This window comes from Centroberyx affinis, unplaced genomic scaffold (assembly GCF_046629955.1).
Source record: "Centroberyx affinis isolate AG114_WGS23_722 - 3 ecotype Tasmania unplaced genomic scaffold, CSIRO-AGI_Caff_v1 ptg002185l_1, whole genome shotgun sequence".
NCBI lineage: Eukaryota > Metazoa > Chordata > Actinopteri > Beryciformes > Berycidae > Centroberyx > Centroberyx affinis.
The window spans coordinates 424,652-447,553 of NW_027280493.1; the positions used below are offsets into that span (position 1 = coordinate 424,652).

The 22,902-nt window shown below is 42.9% G+C and overlaps 2 protein-coding genes across 2 annotated transcripts; both read right to left on the minus strand.

The window, feature by feature from the left end:
• Positions 1-863: 863 nt before the first annotated feature.
• Positions 864-15,755, minus strand: gart (phosphoribosylglycinamide formyltransferase). The gene is made up of 23 exons (XM_071532314.1): positions 15,712-15,755; positions 15,407-15,518; positions 13,180-13,329; positions 12,502-12,597; positions 11,228-11,402; positions 10,521-10,632; positions 9,657-9,725; positions 9,420-9,545; positions 8,715-8,802; positions 8,520-8,605; positions 8,084-8,252; positions 7,110-7,341; positions 6,491-6,585; positions 5,890-5,999; positions 5,531-5,729; positions 4,410-4,661; positions 3,668-3,820; positions 3,002-3,205; positions 2,365-2,520; positions 1,944-2,074; positions 1,469-1,610; positions 1,255-1,370; positions 864-1,066 (listed from the first exon to the last, which is right to left on the minus strand). Exons 1-23 carry the CDS (start codon positions 15,724-15,726, stop codon positions 869-871), a joined length of 3,186 nt encoding a protein of 1,061 aa, XP_071388415.1. The 5' UTR covers positions 15,727-15,755; the 3' UTR covers positions 864-868.
• Positions 15,756-17,402: 1,647 nt separating this feature from the next.
• On the minus strand, positions 17,403-21,647 carry LOC139655046 (uncharacterized). Its single transcript, XM_071532350.1, has 5 exons — positions 21,601-21,647; positions 20,744-21,030; positions 18,577-18,843; positions 18,261-18,413; positions 17,403-18,122 (listed from the first exon to the last, which is right to left on the minus strand). Exons 2-5 carry the CDS (start codon positions 21,015-21,017, stop codon positions 17,956-17,958), a joined length of 861 nt encoding a protein of 286 aa, XP_071388451.1. The 5' UTR covers positions 21,018-21,030; positions 21,601-21,647; the 3' UTR covers positions 17,403-17,955.
• Between the last annotated feature and the right edge of the window lie 1,255 nt (positions 21,648-22,902).

Consider the following 22,902-nt stretch of genomic DNA (forward strand, 5'->3'; position numbering starts at 1 on the left):
AAGCTCTACAGAACTAAAATGCAGCATGCGAAAGAGACTTTGTCCAAAAAACTGGCATTCACAGGCAGAGTGGACAAAGATGCCTCCCATGTACTGGTTAAAATGTGAAGCACTGCCTTTTTTCGCTTGCGTCTCACTCACTAATACACACTTTTCTCTGTCTCTCCACTGTACACCATCTAATAAAGCCGAAATGACACAAAAAATAGTATCTACATCGAACAAGGCAGGTTTAATAATGAAACAACAGACATTAGTTTCAGTTATGCAGACAACATTACAGAAAATTCATTATTATACTAACATGTAGGTACTCCATCCACGCAGCATTACAAACCGGTCATGCCTTTTTATAATAAAGAGGTTAATTCCGGTTCAGATACAAATGGAATGTAGTTTCTGTTTCAAATATCGGACTCACAAGGAATGAACAGCCTAAGGAAAAACTGAGAAAACTGAGAAGCAAGCTCCAGCCTTCCCTTTGCTATCAGCGTCTCAAGAGGTTGATTCAGTACAGAAGTCAAGTCAAAGCTACACAGTTTCTATTATGGTCATAAGAGGCTGACTCAGTGTACAGAAGGGATGCTACCTTTTAGTTTGATCTTTGGATATGGTTATGGGCTTGAAACATCCAGTAAAGAATTCAAACTATGTAGTGGAACTCTGAAAAGTCGATGTATTGACCTCAGATGAAAATAGTGAGGATCTTTTTACATTTCTTTATCAGTTTGCTCGGTAAATGTCTCTCATCATTGTTGAATTAGTTGTAAATGATAGAAGCAAACTGTTGGGAATGTTGGTGAAGGGCCGAGCTGAAAGGGTAACAGTGATGTAAAAGCTTGGTTTGGGGTTTGTGTCGTTGGCCTTTCTAGCTCTGTGCGTTTGACTTCCAGGCGATGCGGCCGTCCACTCCGAGCCGGACGGTGCCGCTGGCCACCAGCTCCAGCGCCGCGGGGAAGGCCCGGTGCTCCGCCTCACGGATCCGGTCGCACAGACTCTCCTCTGTGTCGTTCACCAGCACCGGCACCGCCTCCTGCACAATGATGGCTCCTGCATCGACCTCCTCCTAAACATGGACCAACAGGGAATAACAGCAGAGTCATATGTTGATAGGACACACTTTATTTGATGAGACCAGACAGGGATTCAAAAGCTTGATATAGCCTAGGCAGTCTACAGCAAATGTATGGGACCCATCGGGATCATCTGCCTGTTGCTTTGGCCCCTGGTATTCCCACAGCATCTTGTACTTACAGCCACAAAGTGGACCGTGCAGCCGCTGACCCGTGCCCCAGCCTGCAGAGCCTGCTTCTGGGCATTCACGCCTTTGAACGAGGGCAGCAGGGACGGGTGGATGTTCAGTAGTTTACCTATGGCAAAACACACACACACACACACATCTGTTTAAACATCCCACATAAGGTTTCTACTGAATTTGCCACCGAGGCTTTAGCTGATAGTGTTTTACCGTTCCATTTCTTGACAAAAGTCCCAGTGAGGATCCTCATGAATCCAGCCAGACAAACCATCTCCACCCCAAACTCTTCCAGCACGCGGTCAATGGTGCCGTCGAACTCTGCTCTGCTCCCGTACAGTTTGTGGTCCACCACCTGTTTGGTGGGACATGTAACACAACTTGCATTAACACTGTAATTACATTTAGGTTTTTAGGCTCTTATCCTAAGAGACTTGAAATGAGTGAGCAAAATCTGTGAACCAGTATTCATCCAATTATTACACGGTGTAGCTCATTTATATTGTTCATAAATAGCAAGAATGTGAAATCCACGGCACATCCAAAGGCACTTGGCAGTTAAATCAACTTAGATCAAAATGGGTAAAATTAATGGAACATATTAAGCTTAATGCTCACGATCAGATTAATCACTTTGACAAGGGCCACAGTGGTATTTTTGGTAACGAATAGGAGTTTGTTTCCGTACCCGTGTCTGGATGCCGGCCAGAGAGGCTCTCTTCAGGCCCTGCACCCCGGGCCTGTTGGAGATGACCACCACAATCTCCGCTGAGCTGGAGGGCCGCTTGGCCTGCTCGATCAGAGCCTGCAGGTTGGTGCCTGACACAGAAAAACATCACTACTGCTTAGGTTCACACTCTTGAACATGGTGGAACCATGAATTTCTGATATTTTCATTATGTTTTATGCATTTCCTACCAAAAAGGAATACTGCTATAAACACTGCTCATTAGTTGTGGTCATTATGAAGATGTGCAAACTGATTAAAAAGATTGTGGTGTGCTATCAAATCAAATATTAATACTCTCCATTGTATAATGTAATCCTCCATTTATGATTAATCAAGTATGACATGTAGGGAGGCACATTTAATGCTATCAGAATCAGACCTGTGCCGGAGATGAGGACAGCTACTCTGGTCCTCTTGCGTGGCGTGGCCTTGTCACCATGGCAACCACCGTTCTGCTGGACGCCCAGCTCTACGCTGTGGGCGGGGCCTGCGCACAGGCTGTGTTTCAGGTTGCGGACCACCACAGGCTCTGCCCCTGCAGAAACACACACACACAAACCTTCAGCAAACATGCACCATCACAGCAATTTGAGAACATCATGATTAATATATAGATTTAGAATATGACATCATTTGACTTGTCTCTCTTCAAATATATTTTGTTGAAGCACAATGTAGGATAGCATACTTTCATGTTTTATGCTACCTGGATAATGCCATGATCAGATGAGAGTTTTAGCTTTGATAATAAATCGTAGAATCAAGATTCAGATGTTCAGTCACATGACAATTGACCCAATTTGACATGTTTCTATTTCGATTTGGTTTTACCCATTTTATTTCTATTGCATTTGCCCATTTCATTCTTCTTTAACCTAATTTTTTCCATGTCTGGCTTTTTTATTGCTTATCTATGGCTCTGGCTTTTATCATCATTTATTGTCTCTTGTCACAAGTTCTGTGACACTGTGCTTTAATTCATAAAGGAAATTAAAATCATTGATCCAGTGCCTCACCGGGCTGCTTGTGCGCTAGTGAACCCACGATCCAGGCTTCTTCCTGGGCCTGGAGCTGGCGTAGGACCCTCTGAGCGTCCGGGGGGGCGACCACCAGCACCGCACCCAGGCCGCAGTTGAAGGTGCGGGCCATCTCCTCCTCACTCAGACCCCCCTCCTTCTGGAGCCAGGAAAACACTGGGGGGATGCTCCAACGAGACGCGTCTGACACAGAGTGTAAATATTAATAAGAGAGAGACATACACTTGAATAATAACCACAAAATGACCTCAATATTTTCTACCACAAGGGGTGTAGAGAAGGGCAAAGCGATCCCAAGGCAGCAGAATACTAGACAAATAGGAGGAGGGGAACCACCTTGAATGCAAAAAGTAAACTACTTATTCAAGCCAACAGCTGCATAGATAAAAATGTGTACAAAGGTCATGGAACAGTAAATATGGCTGTACAATGCATGCACAATTCAGGTAACATTTTGAGTTTTTCGTTGTTCATTACACATGATAAACAAGCTTAATTTCCAAAATGCAAATACAAGCCTTGTTTAGAAGCACACCATCTTTCTAGACTGTTGGTATAAACATTTTTATATGCCTAGTGTTGCGGATGAAGATAAAGTGTGTGTGTGCCTGTGTGTGTGTATGTGTGTGTGCGTTTTCCTCTCACCTAAATCGACTGCCAGCTCCTGGGGCAGCACCCGAGGGATGTTCTCTAAAAGCCCTCCCCCTGTGATGTGAGCGTAGGCTTTGACAGCACCGCTGCGCAAGATTGGCAGGAGCAGACGACTGTAGATCTTGGTTGGTGTCAGCAGAACCTCTCCTGAAAGCAGAATTGCAGTAAAATGGTGTGCATTATGGGGTAAAAAACGATTATTAAAAAGTACTATTTTACTTCTCACTTCTCACTTTACTTCTCACTTTTATAACAAATGTATCAAAAAAGAAATGCTGTTGATTGACAATAGGAGTAAGACACTGTCTAGTAAAAAAGGTGCTGCATGTCGCATTTTAGCATCAATAAATCATTACCACATACATTTGGAGACATAAGTATGATTAGCCTGTACTGGCCTCTACACTGCAGTATACACTGTGTGCCAACGGTTTGGATTTTGTGGGAAATCTGCTGGATTGCTTTATGGCACAAAACTAATTCAATGCTATTCAATATACCGATTCCCGGCTACCTTAAAACATAGATTACTTTCAGTGTAATGGGAGCATAAAGAAACATTCACAGTTTTATTAGATCTATTTTACCTTACATATCTGAAAAACAAAACCGTACTTTGGGTCCACTATTGTGTTCAGAGCCACTGACTTATTATCGTCTCTTGACATTCACCTGCACTCGGTTTTGCAATTTCTCGGTGTGATTTGGAGACGAGGGAGCACCCGGTGCTGCTTACCGACGGTCTGCCCTGACTTGCCGAAGGCGGCGGGGGAGCTGTAGCCGAGGTCGGCCCGCTCCAGGACTTTGCGGACCAGGCTGAAGCCGTTGCTGTGGACCCCGGAGGAGGCCACTCCGATCAGCAGGTCCCCCTCGGCGATGTCCCCCAGCCTGGGCAGCAGGGCCCCGCGCTCCACCGCCCCGACGCAGAAGCCGGCCAGGTCGTACTCCCCCTGACCGTAGACGCCCGGCATCTCCGCTGTCTCGCCGCCTGCACACACACAGACAAGGATGGAAGCAGAAAATAAGGCACCAGACAAGACAAGTCAATATTGTTAGTGCTTTAGCTGGCTTTAGGAAACCAGGCCACTTTTCCAGGAGGAAGTAAACAAATGCGAAGTCCTTGGTTGGCAGTGGAAAAACTTGTGCTCAAGCAGACTGAGCAGGAGATGCCAACTTACATGAAGTGACAAGGAGGGAAGACAGTACTCTAAGCTTTCTGAGACTCCTGCCTCTTCTCTCCAACATCTTGTTGAAATCCTGCGTTGGCGCCTCTACATTCATACACTTGCATTTTAGGCATTTAGCTGACACTCTTACCCTCTCAAGTGATTTACAATGACTGCACAAGTGGAATAACCTTAAATTAAAGTAGATTACCAACATTACAAGCCAGCAGTGGTAAGGAATGCCTGGGTCAAAGTTAATGCGCTCAGAAAATACACGCAATAAATGTTGATTCCAAAATGAGACACTCTCACAAAAGGATTGAATCAAAGAAAATTGAATCAAATTATGGTACTTTTTGAAGCACAGTGGGTAATTTAAGTCCTTGTGTGACAAAATTCAATCAATTTACATATTTTAGAGACACAGAATGATGAACTTCAGGTTATTACTTTTGACCTAAATGAATATATGGCATGTTGGAATAGAACTCCCCTCATTATTTCTCATCAAATAAATATTAAATAAAATGAAGTAAAATAAGAATATAAGGAGACAGACAGGATTACACACTGGGATAAATAATAAGACACATAAGAAAAACCAGACATGAGGATAAAGATAAAATAAAAATAAAGGAAACAGACAGGATTACGAACAAAAAAAAAAAAGAAAAGTGCCCTCTCTTCTCACCCAGCAGAGCACAGCCGGCCGTCTGGCAGGCCTTGGCGATACCGCCGACCACCGCGGCGGCCACGTCCACGTCCAGGCTGCCGCAGGAGAAATAGTCGAGGAAGAAGAGAGGCTCCGCCCCCTGAGCCAGCACATCGTTCACACACATGGCCACCAGGTCCTGGCCCAGGCCGCCATGCTGCCCGCACGCCTGGGCAATCTACAGGGGAAAAGACTTGGTAAATAATAGTGGTAATAATATTGATTTGTGTGTTAAATTATCTCACAAAGCCTCGAGTTATAATTACATTCAAATCTCCTAGATAATCTTCCGTGTTTTCCTGACAAAAGGGTGGGTGAAAGAAAAGGTGAGATCCAACCTTGAGCTTGGTGCCCACTCCGTCCGTCCCAGACACCAGGATGGGGTCGATGAAGCCTGCTGCCTTCAGGTCAAACAGTCCAGCAAAGCCCCCCAGATCCGCATTACACCCTGGTGACAAAACACCCAATTACAGCCACGCCGCTGCTTTATCCCTTCATCCCAGTTTGATTGTGTTTGTATTCAGGCGGCACTATTTATCCCAACAAACAAACATAAACTGAAATCACAATATTTACTGCTGCAATTACAAAATCGCAAGAGACTGCAATTTGTTTCTTAATGAGCAAAGGGGTTTCGCACAGCTTCTTAAACAAGGTAGTCAGGCCAATAAGTCACATTGAACTGGAGAAAATCTTTAGCAGTGTTATTCACACTGGGCCTAGAATTATACGCATTCTAACGTTTTCTCTCACTGCTATTCTTTTTTTTTTTTATGTTTAAGCACTGAAAAAGATAAGCATCACGTAATATGGTAGAAAAACTTGAACCTATATGTATCCTATTTCATAGTCATATCAATATTAAGTTAAAGAAGAAAGCAATTTGATGTTTTTTGATCACACAGCCTGTAGTATTCATGCATGAGAGGATGAAGTTACCGGCACGGGAGGTGGCCTTGGCCAGAGGCTTGATCATGTCGACCAGCTTGTTTCCCGCAGCAATGTCCACTCCACTGTCCTTATAGGTCAGACCGCTGCCAGAGACACAGTGTGGGTCAGTGAAATACTCAGCTGCCATCATTATTCCCTGGGTAATATCATGAAAGTTGGATGCCTATCTTCAGCTAAAGCAATAAGTCTTATGAAAGAGGTTTAAGTAATATTCAATGTAGAATGATAGTGAAATTAAAGTGTGAAAATAAATAATAATAAATTTTTGGTTGTGGATTATATATATATTATATATCTTTAAATGTATATTAACTGTTAATTACTTTGTAATAAAAAACAAATACTAAGACGCATGTATATTCAAATAGTGTTTATTACAAAGTTCTACATGGCATACAAAATATCATGATGCTTCTACACAAAACTACAGCAATGCAGCATAGGAGGTCAAACACAATTTTCAACACCTTGATGTTTTTGAGGCAAATTATTTTAGAGCTGCATTTTCTTAACTAAACAAAATACAAAAACTATGGAATGTTGAAGTGTTTAGTGTTGGGTGTGTGTGTGTGTGTGTGTGTTCGCCCCGTCCCACAGTCACACACACCTGCGTTGGCTCAGGTGGGCGATGGCCCGGTGGCCGATGTCGCGGCGGTACGCGGCTCCCGGGAAGCCCACGGCCGCCACGCCCTGATTGGCTGACTGCAGGGCCGTCTCCAGGGACGACCGGACGGCGGTGACCGTTAGGACCCGCCCCCCGCTGGAGACCACGCCCCCTTCCTTCAGGGCCGTGCCGGCGTGGAAAACCTGCAGTCCCATCTCCTGGACCTGGGACAAACCTGAGGCAGGACAGAGACACGATTTTAGTTGTATTTTCACAATCCGGATTATATTTCTACAACTAGTATGTGAAAAATAAAATAGAGTTCAATTAAACCTCTTCGCACAGGACTAGAATTATGTAGGGACCCTCATGATTTAACAATTCGCCCCTTTCTGATTTAGCAAAGCAAAAATTGGAAGTTTTCAAAACCTTCCTCTACTGATTCCTTTACTGCCTCCATTTTTCATGACAGGAGAAAGATGGAAAAAGAACAAGAAGAAAAAGAAATTGTGCACAAAAACCAATCATGTCTGAAATTACAGAGAGTTCGATTCAAACGGGATTAGTATTATCGGGGGAGCTCCGTCGTCGCCAAAATACGGTTTTGTAATTTTCGCTGGAATTTTGAATTTGCAAGTTAGACACGGCAGATTCACACGGGATTAAAAATCACCAACGATCTTTGCAATTACTACAAATCACTTCACGTCCCCAGGTAATATTATTCCCATGCGAATAGGGCTTAGGCTAATTCACTGACTGACAGAGCCTGTGGTGACACATTTCACTGCCTCCATTTTTTGAACAATTTTCAACTTCCCCACCTAAAGGCAAAATTTAATGGCTTGAGGCAAGATGTGTTTTAGAAGAAGTGGTTTTTAATCTCATCTGCACAAATTACGATTCTTCCTGTGTTTTATCTCGTCACATCCGTGTTTTACCACTGTGCAAATAAACAAACTAGTGTGTTGCCGTACCGGTGATCTCTACTCCTTTCTGGTATGAGCCGGGGTAGCCGGCGCTGGCCATCACCACGGTGACTGCAGAGCTGTCCTTGTGCCACAGGGGGGGGTTGGAGGCCAGCCTGCCATTCAGGGTGTCCAGCAGCACTTCATACAGGTCACTCTTCAGCAGGGGCATCAGCACCTGGGGAAGGGTGACAGGAGAGACCAACGTGATGTGATGTACATATTAGACTACCCAGGTGGTACACAGCAAGTTGTATTTTCAGCTCTATTTTTACATTTTCAGTAAATTATGTAGAGTATTGCAATGTATCGCAATATGTATCGTATCGCAATGTATCGTGATACAATCGTATCGTGACCCATGTATCGTGATACGTATCGTATCGTGAAGTCCTTGCCAATACCCAGCCTTACAGTGAACATCCAGTGGCAGACACACACACACCTGACACTCGGGGTCTCCAAAGCGACAGTTGAACTCCAGGACTTTTGGCCCTTGTTTGGTCAACATCAGTCCTGCATACAGCACACCTGGAAAAGAAAATGAAAATAAGAGACAGAGGCATAGGCTGCATTTTTGACTAAAAAAACCCATACAGGACTGGGAAACAGTAGCCAAACAGACAAAACGTGCACTTGCCCATATAGGGAGCTCCCTCCTCCTTCATGCCGTCCACAGTCTTCTGAAGGACCGTCTCTCTGATCTGCTGCAGCAGCTCCTGGCTCACCTGAACACATACAAGAGAAAGAAGCAGAGTCAGAACCAGCATGGAGCCTGTATAAAACTAGATACACACCAGTGGACCGTTCTGATAATCCTAGGAATATGTTCAGCAAATAACTAAGGCTAAGGCTTTATAATATGACCACCAGGTGTAACTGTTCACCATTGATTTTTATGGGGGAAAAAAACAAACATTTTACAGTTGGAATTGAGTCTCTAGTTGAAAGCATGTAGAAGTAATTAAAGGTGCATGAAGCAATCTATGACTTCAATCGATCTCTGGCTTGTAATTGAAACAAACGATAAAGTCACATTTTCACAATGGAAACTAAGATAAGATAGCTACAGTATAGCAGAGATTATTGCAGGGATGTAACCGAAACGTCGGGTGAAGAGGTAATATATCACCATGGAAACTACTTTAATAATAATACTGCTCATCTGTCATTTGTCCTCCATCGTTGAAAAGTTGGAAATCTAACTTATTGCCCCTTTAAAGTTTTGGAGAGAATAATAAAATAGTGTGAATACTATAAGAGTGGTAGGTTTTAGTTCAGCCACTAACAAACTCAAGATATTCAATACATCTCTCTATGTGTGTGAGTGTGTGTGTGTGTGTACCTGTGGTGTGGGGCAGTATGCCCCCATGCCACCGGTGTTCGGCCCCATGTCGCCATCCTGCAGCCGCTTGTGATCCTGCGCTGGAGGCATCGGAGATACTGAGGAGCCGTCACTGAAACACAGACACTACAGGAGGAGAGGAGGGGGACAGAGTTCTTGTCAACAAAACCCTTAACGGTACTTTATGGAATAGTCATGTGATTTGATGATGCATTTCAGTGAAAATGTTCTACTCACAGACACTTCTTCTCCCTCAAGAAGCTCCTCGACCACCACCGTCTCCCCCGCAGATCCAAAGGCTTTGTCCTGGGACAAACAGTGTTAAAATATACAGATTTACCTTCAAACATGAGGCAAGTTAAGTGTTTAAATTATCTCCCAAAAACCCTCCCACATGGTCACATTCAAGGTTGAATATATTTCTTGCAAAAAGTAACTTCTGAGTTATTTTATTCACCAAACTGAATAGATGACTGCTGCAGGTTGCAGTTCAGTCTTGCAGGCAGCCAATCCGAGCAAGAAGAGGGAGAGAGACTGTTTGAAGGTCTTTGCAGTACATTATTTATTTTAGGGAGCAACTGAGAGGAGTTTCAGTCCAAAATGAGATTCCCACCATTTAAAAACTGCACGCCAACTCTTACAAATAAATAAATAATGCCGGCTAGAAAATAAAAAACTTACTGTGGAACTTAATTTATTTATCTCTCCCTTGCCTATAAAATAATGACATTTGTGGGGCAGCAGTAGTGCAGTGGTCAAAAGGTCACTGATTCGAATCCATAAATTGGCTGGGAAAAGTGGGTTGGGAAAATGAATGAGAAATGCTCTCCCTCGCTAAACAGATACTGGTGAAGTGTCCTTGAGCAAGGCATTTAACCCCTAAATGTTCCAGTGGAATTGGTCAGTAGGCAGCTGACAGATGTGATTGTGTTTAACTGAATGGTTGTGAAGCAGGGCTCAACTGAAATATATCTATAATATAAATGTGGGCCACATAACTTTTACACGAGCAGGATAATTTGGTCGTCTTTTCACCCCAGGTCATGGCCTGTGTCGCAGAGTATCAACAGTGACACACAGAAGTGTGTGATGGTCCAGTACCTTCATGATGTCCATCACAGCCTGACAGGCCTCTTCCTGGTCTCGGGCCACAATAACTCCTTTCCCCGCCGCCAGGCCGCTGGCCTTCACCACCAGCGCTGGAAAGTCGGCCCTGGAGACACCAAACAACGGATGGCAACGGTCAAGCCCTCATTAGATTCGCAGTGAGAGTCGACATTATCCGCTTTCCATTGAAAACACGTCTGTAGCAGATGCTGCATAGCTGAGAATTCAGTTTTTGGTAGTGGGCCATGGCCATAATGCATAAAATGTGTTTGTTTGTGGACAATTTAAAATTTGCGTAGCACACAAATGTCTGGGAACAAGTTCAGGATCCATATGGATAGAGTTTGTCAAAATAGGTAAACAACTGTGCTCCCCAAGTTTATATGGACAAATATTGACTTTCACTGAATTTAACGGATCATTTCCATCATCTAAAAAAGTACAACTTTCAATCATGTTCATGCTAGTTCAGTTACCATAGGTTCTATAAGGATGCCGGTGAATATTTCATTTTCTATGAACGGTACCAATTTGTAAAACTCCCTTATATTTAATGCCTCACTGGCTTGATTTAAATGGACAAGTTTCCTTCCATGTCTTGTTGCATATCATCAACCATGAAATGATTTGCACAAACATCTGCACCCCGACAGCCTTCCAAAGCTAGAAACTGCTTTTGTCTCCAGCACTGCTGTACTGACGTGCGGATGTAGCTGCAGGCCTCCTGCGGCTCGGTGAAGGAGCCCCAGCGGGCCGTGGGGATGCCGTGACGCTCCATGAAGGCCTTGGAGAAACTCTTGCTGGCCTCCAGCTGAGCCGCTTTGGCAGAAGGGCCAAAACACGGCACCCCTGCAGCCGTCAGGTCATCTACAATGCCTGGAAGAGACATGGAGGGTGGAGGGAGAGGGTAGAGAAGGAGAAAGGAAAATGAACAGGGACACAAAAATGAGAAGGAGGCAAAACAAGAACTGCAAGATTTTTATGAAACACACACTCTTCTTATCAGCCAAAATTTCAAAGTGGGGCTGCAACAGATTCCCCCTGATTGAGATGCCGTAGATTCACCCTATTTGCCCAAATTAAATTCTGGTATTGGTATGGTCACTGGCAGGAAATCTTCAAAAATACAAAACTATTTCCTGAACAGCAGCAAGCCAGTGCTCCGTCTAGAAAAACGTTGACTCACCAACCCACTGAGCAATTTACGTTGATTAGACACACGTCTAAAAAGACGTCTAAATGGCCCATAGCCGTCTAGGCTAAATTAAGTTTAAATGGGGTTGAAAAGTGAAAGTTTATTAGATGTCTATACATAGACAAAATTATCCTGGACTATATGAGAGCTACGCATAGACGCAATGTTGAAATTACTTCTTGTGCTCAGATAATTATCTTGTAGGCTAGTCTACAGGACTTCTCTGGTGCATATTTTTGGTATTTACAGATGTTTATTCATTGTAATAATGTATTTACTGCTTGGTCTAAAATAGGTCTATACATAGCCGCAATGATCCTGGGCTATATGAGAGCTAAAGCATAGACGCGACGTTGAAATCACGTCTTTTGCTCAGTGGAACGATGGCTGAATCTCTTCACCACCTCCAACCGCACCAGCCCATAAGAAGAAGACATTTAGGTGCGAGGAGTGTGCAGTTTACTGACGTCACATGACTTCTGGGTTTTTCTTTCAAAATCAAACAATTACGCCATGCTGCCATTTGGGGCCACCAACATGCAAAGTTGCCTAGTGCAGCTTTAACTGGAAACAGGGGAAAACCTTAAGAGTCTAGGCTAATTGAGCCTACTGAGGGCTAATGCCAATTTATTGATCTCTCATAACTGTTTTAACATGATTTAGAATGGAGAGAATCTTGACTGAATTTTGGCTTATAGAAGGTATAACGCTGTCCACTGACGCTATGCTAGGAAACATAAACAGAAGTGTAATTGTATAAACATACGATGGGTCACTTACCTGCGGCCAGCGGCACCTCAGGTCCGACCACAACCAGCCCGACATTATGATCCTTACAGAACTGGGCCAGGATGGTGTGGTTACTCACTGACACCTCTGGGTAGAGAGAGAGAGAGAGAAAGAGTTTAAGGATCACTTGAATAAAACCTACTTCAGATTTTCTCTGTATGATTAACAGACAATGATCAGAGGAACAAATCGGATGCATTGCTATTTAATAGGGCTGGGCGATATGGACCAAAAATCATATCTCAGTATTTTTAGGCTGAATGGCGATACACGATATATATCTCGGTATTTTCTACTAAGTTGGCTAAATGTTCAGTTGTAAGTAGGGCTGGGCGATACGGACAAAATCTAATATCACAATATTTTTGACCAAATACCTCGATATCGATATTGCGTCAATATTGTAGGGATGACTATTGGTGCTTTCACAAAATATTTACACAATGAGATTTTTGATAAATAATCATCAGTAATGTGGATATAATGACTAAGTGGGTAAAGGCAAATAATAGAACAGCTAGAACAGTCTGGTAAGTTCAGAAAATGACATCACTTTACTGTAAATATTTTGGTTTGGTATTTATAGTTTGGAGAAAAAATATTTTTACTCAATTATGGGTGGGAGGATTTACAAAAGAGCCTTGTGTGTGTGTGTGTGTGCACATTTACCGGAGTTGCTGATCTTCCCGCAGTTTGCGGTGCCTGCGTTACCCGGAGCCACCAGGACCTGCTGAATTTGCGGCGACTGGGCCAGCTTCCAGGCCAGGGCGTGTTCCCGCCCTCCACTGCCAATCACCAGCACCCGCTCCGCCATGGCAACTAAGTGACGGGCAGATCAGAGAGCCAATGAGACCCAAGCCATTCAGGCCGCTGTGGCCATTCTAAAGAATTAATAGGCAGAGGTTTTTATGTCTTTAATCGTTCATAAAGTATCTATTTAATTGCACATAAAAATTGACCTATAACAAAAGGAGTTTGCTTAGTTGTGAAGAATTGTTGACCTTTTCTGAAGCCTATGGTCTTAAATTATCTTGTAACGCCACACTAACAAGGATCCAATCAACTGGAACGAAAACACTGGTCAACAATTAACTGGCATGGTCACCAGGCAGGGCCAAATCACCAGCTACTGAAAACATGGTCTCATTTGCATGGAACAACAAAGCCATTATCAGCTGGATATAAACTACTTGCCACAGCCTCAGTGTGGCAGGACAGTTTGTGCAATCCGTCTCTCTGGGTGTCATCTCATTTGCCAAAGACAATGACTGGGTTTCAAGATTTTGCCTCTGAAGCAAGCACAGCCAATGTCCTGTTAATATTCCAGATACTGAAGTATTTCCTTTATAAGTTTATACACCAATCCATTGAAAATGGAAGGAGAAGCTCTTGTCCCAATCATGAGAAACCCAAATATAGGGGTTGGAATAGGCTGATATTACAAGAAATACAGAGGCATTTAAAAACCTTATCCGGTTTACTGTTGTGTTTAGCACCAGTCAACAGTGTTTTTATGCTCAAATTAAAACAAAATCGTACTTATCCCAAATAAGACATGATTTGCACTATTACACAAAATAAAGTCATCAGTGAAAAAAACATTTGGATGAATGAAACCTGATCATTGGAATAAAATGCTGCATGATTTCACTAGTATGGAGGCCGGTTTATTATCCTGAATTTACTAACTCACTTAAACTACTCACCACTTAAACTACTCACCAGTCACTTTTACTTGAAACTGTTCTACCAGTGACTGCTGTAACGTGATTTAATCGAAGAACTCCTAATCTGCATTTACGAGTGACTGTAGCGAGGCGGCTTGGATATTTTGATGCAAAAGGAAATCAAGAACAAGCTCCCAACCCAATTAAAGTAGATAAGAGTTTGATTTTGCACACTGGGTTGCAAAAGGACACTGCTGTCCTACATTGATACAAGTCATGGTAGGTATCCCTTCTAGAAATAATCCATAACCTTCTGACTAAACCCCCAACAACTCAAACAAACTGGGGTCAGAGTTTAAACCATCCCCACCTCCAATGATCTGAAAACCCACTGCTACAAGTCTGAGGATTGTGTAATCGATTAGTTGCCTATAGTCCTGTATCAGCGGATGGATATCTGAGGGCTTCCTCAGACACTATGGGTAAAGATACAAAGGGATGAGTGTTGCACATTTAGCGCGCGTGTTCTGCAATTAGTTTACTTATTGGCTTTGATTGGAATCACTCACTCATGTGAGTCACATGTCAAACACACAGTCAGACAATCCACAAGTTTTACAAAACACCAAGAAAAACACTACAGTGTTGCTATAAGTGTCTGTGGTACTCACTAGTAATTTTAAAGTGAATTTAATGTACTTTATGGTGTTTTTTTATCTCCTATATCACTATAATATTCCTATAGGCACTAAGAGGTTTACTGTGATTTATGTACAGTATCCTATAAAATACATAGGATCATAGCATTACTAAAATCATAGCATTACTATAGTTAACTTTCAAAGTAAATTCATTCAAACAATAGACCTATGTGTCACCAACATGGCTGCAAATGGATAAAAAAATGATGCACTCGTGCTCCTGTGAAGCCAATTGGATAAAAGCATTCCTCATTCCTGCAACAATCTCTTCCAAAACGTGAAATAGTAAAGTATCCAGTGCATCATTCAACATTAACTTCAATGCTTTACCTAAAGTTAAATCAGCGAGTTTGGGATTATAATGTAAAGTGAGATGCTTTTATCTTGCTTCTGCATGAAAAAAAAAATCTCGGTTTAGACAGAACAACTTTAGTTAGACAGTCAAGTTTCCCTAGCCACGTTAGCAGAAGACTAAACCGGTTTGTAAAGTAATATTAAGCATGCTGGTTTTACGGATAAGTTTCTCACCTCTGTGTGTGAAGCTGGAAACAGCCGAAGCCCGGTTGAGTTGAGCAGTCAGATGAGTTTCCTCTTCTCCTCCAGCCTGCTGTCTGCCTGCCTGCCTGTCTGTCTGCTGGAGCTGAGGAGGCAAACCTGCTATCAACTCCCACCACGTGCATCCAATATCTCAACCATATCTCAACATGACACCCAGCAGTCCGAAACAACGCTAACAAGACGCGAAAAGACTTTAAAAAGCACAGGGATAAGGGTAAAAAGTGACAAATGCCTCCTTGTTTTTTACTTATGTAGTGTACGTTTCTTCTTCTTACCTGTATCTCCTGCATAAACTTTAGGCAAATATGTGGATTCTTCAACTTCCTTAGCGTGTATCAGTCGAGAGCATCATGGGAATTGTAGTTCATTCGTCATGCCGGGCGTTGTGCCAAAGTTTGTTACTCCGAAAACAAGTGTGTTTCATCTTCGTCTTCGCCTTGGTTTCACGCCAGGGACGAAAATAAAGTCACTTCAATTTTACTATATATATTTATATAGTTTTCTAACGGTAAAATAGCGGTTTAAAACATTTTACGGGATAACAAAATATGAAAGTAGCCTCCTGAAATCACAGTTTGTTTGTGTTCCTCTGAAACCATAAGCGCAGTGATTCACGATTTTGGCATTTCATTGTGCGATGCCAAACATCGGACACCAAAATAACTGAGGACTGCCTGGGAAACTCATTTTTAGGGGAAACAAACATCTGATAATCTCACTACAGGCCCCAGTGTAAGTATGATGTGGCCCCAGCACTTCCAGCAGTCACCATTCAACCCTGTAATAATAATAAAATTAATTTCTATAACACGTTTCATAAACAGGCGCAGATTGCTTCACAAGTAAAATAATAAAATCAAACATGCCAAGCCTATATAAGACATGAATTGGGAAAGTTACTACAGTGTAGGTGCTGAAAAACATGGATAAATGACATCTAAGTTGAAGGGAAAACAAAACAACAAAATGATCATAACATGAAACAAGATATCACTTGAATGCAAGTCTATCAGAGTGAGTTTTCAGTTATTGGCTCTTAAAGAAGATACAGAGTCAGATCACCTTTAGCCTTTGGAACAGTCTGAAGAGTTTTGTCTGCTGATCTAACTACACTTCTCCACATGAGGAGGCAACAGCTCTGAAATATAAGCTGCAGGATCCAGGCCATTTACTGCTTTGACAGAAATCAATACCACCTTCGAGTCAATCCTAAAATTAACTGTGAGCCAGTGTAAAGTGTCTAAAATGGGTTTGTATGATCTGTTGTTTTTTTTAGTTCTAATTAAACGCTTGGCTGCAGCAGGTTGCAGGCGAGATAAAGCTTTCCAGTTGAGGATGAGAATACAGGCAGTAACAGTCATCAAGATTGAAGAGAATGAAGAATGAAGAGACATTTCTCAGTCGATAGAGAAACAACTGAACAACTTGATCAGTGTGCAACCATTGAAAATAGGCTAAATAGAGTAGGCTATTTGCAAATTTGTCTGAGGGTGAATTTACAATTATCAAATGTATCTACATGCAAACCCAGGCATGTACTGGAGTCATTTTGTGTGGAAGCTCCCATCATTAACACATTGGTACATTGGTTTTCTTTGAATCAAATACTTCATTCAAATTGACTGAGATAAAATGGAGGCGATACCGCCTTGGAAACAAACAGCAGGCGTCAGTGTTAGGATAATGTTGCATCAACTTTGCTTTTTTTCCCACTGTGTGTGTGTTGCCTTGACCAATAAAGGCCCTCTGGCAAATTATTGATCTTTGGAGCCTTGATGTTGCTGCAAGTTTCTGCAATTTTTTCATGTTTGAGGGAGGTGCAGCAGCCTACAAATTAAGCCCCGAACCTGGGCACAGACTGCTGGAGGAACCGTATTCACACAACTGCTGAGACTGGAGAATTAATCTACTATTAATGAGCATCAAGAATTGATTTTCTTTGAAGGAATGTTTTTAAATGCCCCTTGTTTATTTCACTTGCACAAATTTGTATTTTTTCCCCCTTGTCTTTCTCATATTTTATCATTTTTTTTGTGTACAAATAAATTCATCAGAGACAAACTGGCCATTCAACACATCAGGGGCCTCATTTATAGAGTCTAGCAATCAGATTTGATTACAGTACCAATGTGAGTTCATAGAAACTGACAACAAAGTCCACTGAGCACAAATTTTCTTTTCCAAGCCATGATTAGGAGTGTACATTTAAATGGCAGTGATGGTAATGAGGATTTTCACAGTGTGAATGCTGTTCATGAGTCTTCAAATCACAAGACAGCTACAGTATGTAAAACAATGTAATATCATGCGATACTTTGTTGATTTGTGTTCTTTGATTTGCGATTTTTGCTCGCGCCCCACCTAGGAAGGTCAGAGGTCAGAGGTTGGGGTCTTCAGCAGGGCAGATGCTCACCGAGTGGCTAGGATCAACACTATCACATTACCAATGTTATTATCACAGCAGATGAGGGAGATTGTCTTATCACATTAGATAAGTCTTAGAGCTCGAGTCGGCCCGGTCACAACAGAGGGAGTTCAGGAGTGTTGAGCAGCTCCTGTCCCAAGTCTGAGTCTCGTAAGGCGAAGAGCGTGACCCCCGAACTGTACGCCGCTGGGATCGTTATGTGCGTTAACTTGGGACGATCCTGTTCAGCTTCCTCCTCCAGGGCCATCTGCATCACTTGACCTGATATGAAGAAGAAGAAAAAAATATATATATACAGTATATATATGTATGTTGGCAAATGAGGGGAGAAAGGTGCTATGCTACTTTTTATGAGTGTGGGGGGTGGGGGGAACAAAAAGCCAAAGAGGACTGCTTCACCCTCAACATCCAGGTCCTTCCAGCGCGGGTCAGACTGGCCCTCTGACAGGCTGGACAGGCAGCAGTCAGCTGTCCGTCTCTGCAGCACGTCCTCTCGACGAATCAGCAACACCGATTCACTGCAGAGTCGCCGATGCAGCTCTCCCTCACTGACTGGGACAGAAAAGAAAATAAACACATGGAAATAACACACATTGAAATGACAAAATAACAATAAAGATTTGAATTGCAATGACAGCAACTTGGACGCATTAAGTACTAATCCACTGAAAGATGATGAACGATAATACTGAATTGTTGCCCGGCCCGAACTCACCTACATCTAAAGGGTTGGTCATGAAAACAGCGTTGGGCGTGACCCCGAATATGAGCTGGTGGTGCCAGGCGTCGGGCACCTCCTCTCCCTCCGCCACGGCCCGCTGCATGTTCATGGTGGCGACGGGGACCGCTCCCTTCCGGATCCAGCCGGCCAGCCAGGGGACCAGTCCCATCCGCCGACGAGGGTGGAGGTGGAAGAAACGTCCCATCACCTTCCCCTTACTGGCCTGCTCCGCCCCCGCGATCAGCTGAGCGTGAGTCGCACCTGGGAAAAAACAACATACTACTTATCTCCCTTGTTCTTATTTCATTACCCAGCACTTTTTATGGGAGGATATATCAACATTCAATATATGGCAATACCAAAATGTGACAATACATATCGTGGAGCAGAAAAATGAATCGCGATATTAGCTATATTTTATTCTGCTGTAGTAATCACAAATGAGACGTTTTTCTCAAGCTCTTCATCGAAATTATATTATTTTAACTTTTTGAAATTGTTGTTTATATTCTAGCAAGCCGATGCCACTGCTAGAAATAAAGTCTGCACAGTCAGACTTTTTTGTCACTAAACTTTTATTTATTCATCGTTTCGTGGTTGTATCGAATCGTGAACCCCATATTGTCCTATTCCTAATAATCATTGATCACTCATAGTCAAGCAATAATCAACAATGATAATTCTAGGATCTAGGAATACAGGAATATGATGTTTATTGCATCTATTGTCAGGGAAATGCGGCTTTGACGCTCGCACTCCTCACTGCCGGTTACTTATAATGCCTCAGATTGATGAATTTAACTTGTTCAACTGTTGCTCTCAACGCTGCACGCACTGGGTGAGAGCATCAATTAAACGCCTAAAAAAATGTAAATGTAGAATGTGGAACTGAGCTGGAAAAGTCAATTAAATTCACCCCTCTGAGAGACATTAAACTCTTTGTCTAATTCAAGAGGGTACTTTTGAATGTGCTTGCTTGGCAGTGCAGCCAGCTGTCATGCTGGCAGGCGCAGCGCTTATGGGTTCAAGACTTTACAGAGACTCATTCTGAGGGGAAGTTATAGTTCCTGCTCGCATCCGTAACATTTGAAATATTGCTGAGTTGAAATATGCACCCATACAAAATCATCATTTACATAGTTTCATTCCCTGAAGTGTCACACTTTGTCAAAGTTTCAGTACAGTTTCCTGGAGAGGTACGATTGTGTGCAGTGTTCACAGTCTTTATATATAATAATATATATTATATGCCACTTTGCTATTATCTAACGCGTCATACAGTACCATGAATAGACACTTTTTTAGCATGGGCGGACATAGTGGGAATGGAACCGCAGTATTAGTATTAGTACGTAGTATTAGTGCCATGCTTTACTCATTGAGTCTACACACAACCAATTTACTGTAAACTTTACAATAATGCCTCCCAGGGTCCAAAATTAACAACCGCCAAGCACCAAACGACAGTAAAATTTGTCTTTGGCAGATAAATCGATAAGGCTCACCTGTCACACTGGCTAGAAACATCTGGAGATGCTAACAGTTATATACAGTCTATGGGTTTTGCCTGTTCTCAAACTTTGTCCCTGTTGTTAACCGTAAGCCAATCAAATACAAGCAAATCAATGGCTCCGTATCAAACAGGCTCCTGATTGGCTGCCTGTTTTAATTCTGTTGCACTTAATGATGAATTACAAACTTGATCCGTTGAATATGTGAGTGAGCTTAAGTGAAGTTTTAAATTAGCACACAGTACCTCATTTTATACACAAAATAGCACTCAAAACAGGTAGAGTGGCATATTTCTATGAAAAGTAAAAAGTATTCTGGGCAGAAAAAAAGCTTTTTTAGTTTACCAGCCTTTGGCATGTGAGCCAAAAAGTTGATTTTGGACTCCTTTGATTTTGACTCCTTTGTACCTTTTCTTTTTGAGTCCCCCTGCACCCCCCCCCCCCCCCCCCCCCCCCGGGGAGGATTTATTTTCCTTCTCACCTAACCCTCTACCATCCCAGTTACTGGCTCCTTCCGGCGCTCATCCTAGCTTCATAGCACAAGGGAGAGTTAGATCAGATCTCAGTTCAACCTGGTGAACATAACAGGAATTCTCATTTTGAGTACTCTGCCCTGGTTTTTTGGCTGTGCGTGTGTTGAAGACAGTTACCGGCCTCGCTGCGGGAGAGCAGGTAGTCCGGCAGCGGGGATTCGTTCCTCCTCAGGCGGGTCTGGACGCAGCGGTCGGCCTCCTCCGGGGCCACGACCTCCCCGAGGGCCTTCAGCACGTCCACCACCGCCGTGGCCCCGCAGGCCGACACTCCTATCTGCAGCGTCTGCCTCTCCAGCGCCTCCTGGACGGACCACAGCATGGCCTCGGGTCCTGGCTGCTCCTGCTCCGCCTCTCCATCCCCCCCAGCAGCCTGCTCACACACCACCTCCATCTGAGATACTCACCTAAGATTAGATTAGAAAAAAACTTTAATTTCCTCACTGAGGCTTAAAAACACACAGTTACAGCAGACAACAGTTATGTCAACATTCAACACACAATTATCACATGGCAGAAGTGAAATCACCTATTTATATAAAGGCATACTGTACAATAATGATGCTTTGTTGTCATCAATCATCTCCTACATATTGTAAAGAGCATGCAATATAATGCAGCAACAGATTTAAGTGCAAAATATTTCAAAACATCATGAGTTGAATCATCTGTTAATGTGTCATGTCCCCAGGCGAGGACATGTCACACCCAAGTTTAAATTAATAACCGTTAACCATGGATGTACGCATGCGCACACATGCTTCATTTGTCAAAAAGCCGTGGCACAGACTTGTAATGCAAAAGCTACAGTTGCTGCTGTTCGGTGACAAATATGCTAGTAATAATCAGTCTCTTTATTGTTATTCTTCATGGTTATGAACTGAATAAAGCACTAAATACAAAGATTTGACCTACTACGTGTTAGCCCGTACAGAGTAATAACGCGTTATAACGAGTATTTCCCGTTGCTTTCTTACCATTTCATGATTTCACAAAGTTGGTTGACAGACGCCGACAGCAGGGCACGGCACAACAACAACAGTTACCACTGCGCATGCCCAAACTAAACGTCGTCTTCTTCGGCGCTTCCTTTACCAGGCGGCTAGAGAGGGGAAAGCGATAACTAGCGCCCCTGCTGGCCACTTTTATTCCTGAGAAAATACCCAAATAGAGCACGATGGGCTGAGAAAGTTCAGTTAAAAAATGATTTTCTGTGTACAAGCATGACCCTTAAATGACTTTTGTGAATACAGCTCAAATTTAGATGGTCAAATAAATGTGTTTGTATCTCTAAAGGAATAACAGTCAATTTGAGAATTCACACATACATAATGAGCTATTCCTATAGGACAGTCTCTCCCAAGATGCAAATAAAAGAGTCAGCACTCTATTCTGTGATATATGCCTCTACTGCATGAAATATTCAGTGTAATGTAACTTTATTCATAGAAAATCATTCCAGTTACTGGTCATGGTCATGTTTTCAAGTTCAGTTCTATGGTGTATCAGGGTGGTCACATGTTAGATTGAGAAACCAAACTCTTTTCTCTGGCTACAGAAGACAGTCATGAACGTCCACTCATAAGACCAAACCGCCCCGAGGCACAACAAAGCTGAAACTCAGCGGTGTCCCTCTCCCCTGATTATCTAAATTCATGTACAACTGTGCAGGTAAACAAGATTAAGCACTAATTATCCAACCCAGCACACATTAAAATGTGTGTGTGTGTGTGTGGGGGGGGGGGGGGTAGTTGAAAATGTGATGCTAATAGGCCAGATTATTGAAGCACAGGATTTTCATTCATTATGGAGATCAGACTTCTCCCCATGAACCAAACTGTGAGATGTAACCATAAGCACAAAGAGGATTTTCTCATTTGAGGTATTTTAGCTGACGCTCGTACGCAGATTGACTTCCAATGAGTAAACGATCCAGTGGAAACCAGAAGGGCCAGGCCTATATCATATTATAGGATAGTATTTCCTCAGGCCAAGAGATGTCAGTGTTGCTGCATTTCAGTGTAGCAGCAGCAGAGTAGCGGTGCATCAGTAGATCTGCGGTGTCACTATGGGTGATGTATGGTGAAATAGCCTGGAGCGTGCAGTCTGACGCCGGCTGCCTCCTCCCTCTTCATGTCTTGCATATAGGTATCAGTGTTTCACGTTGTAGGGGGAGAACAGCGGAATGCATCATAGTTACTGGAGTCTCCCGGGGCCTTCGTTTAATAAAGCTCCTCTGAATAAAGTCAGAGCAAGGTTATTATACTGTGAGATTTTTC

Coding starts and splice junctions, on each gene's coding strand:
- LOC139655046 (XM_071532350.1), bottom strand. CDS start 21,017: ATGGAGGTGGTGTGTGAGCAGGCTGCTGGGGGGGATGGAGAGGCGGAG. Junction 18,844..20,743: donor GCTCTCCCGCAGCGAGGCCG/GTAACTGTCTTC, acceptor GTTTTTTCCCAG/GTGCGACTCACGCTCAGCTG. Junction 18,123..18,260: donor GAAGGACCTGGATGTTGAGG/GTGAAGCAGTCC, acceptor TCTTCATATCAG/GTCAAGTGATGCAGATGGCC.
- gart (XM_071532314.1), bottom strand. Junction 12,598..13,179: donor CGGGAAGATCAGCAACTCCG/GTAAATGTGCAC, acceptor CTCTCTACCCAG/AGGTGTCAGTGAGTAACCAC. Junction 2,075..2,364: donor TGTCCTCATCTCCGGCACAG/GTCTGATTCTGA, acceptor TTTCTGTGTCAG/GCACCAACCTGCAGGCTCTG.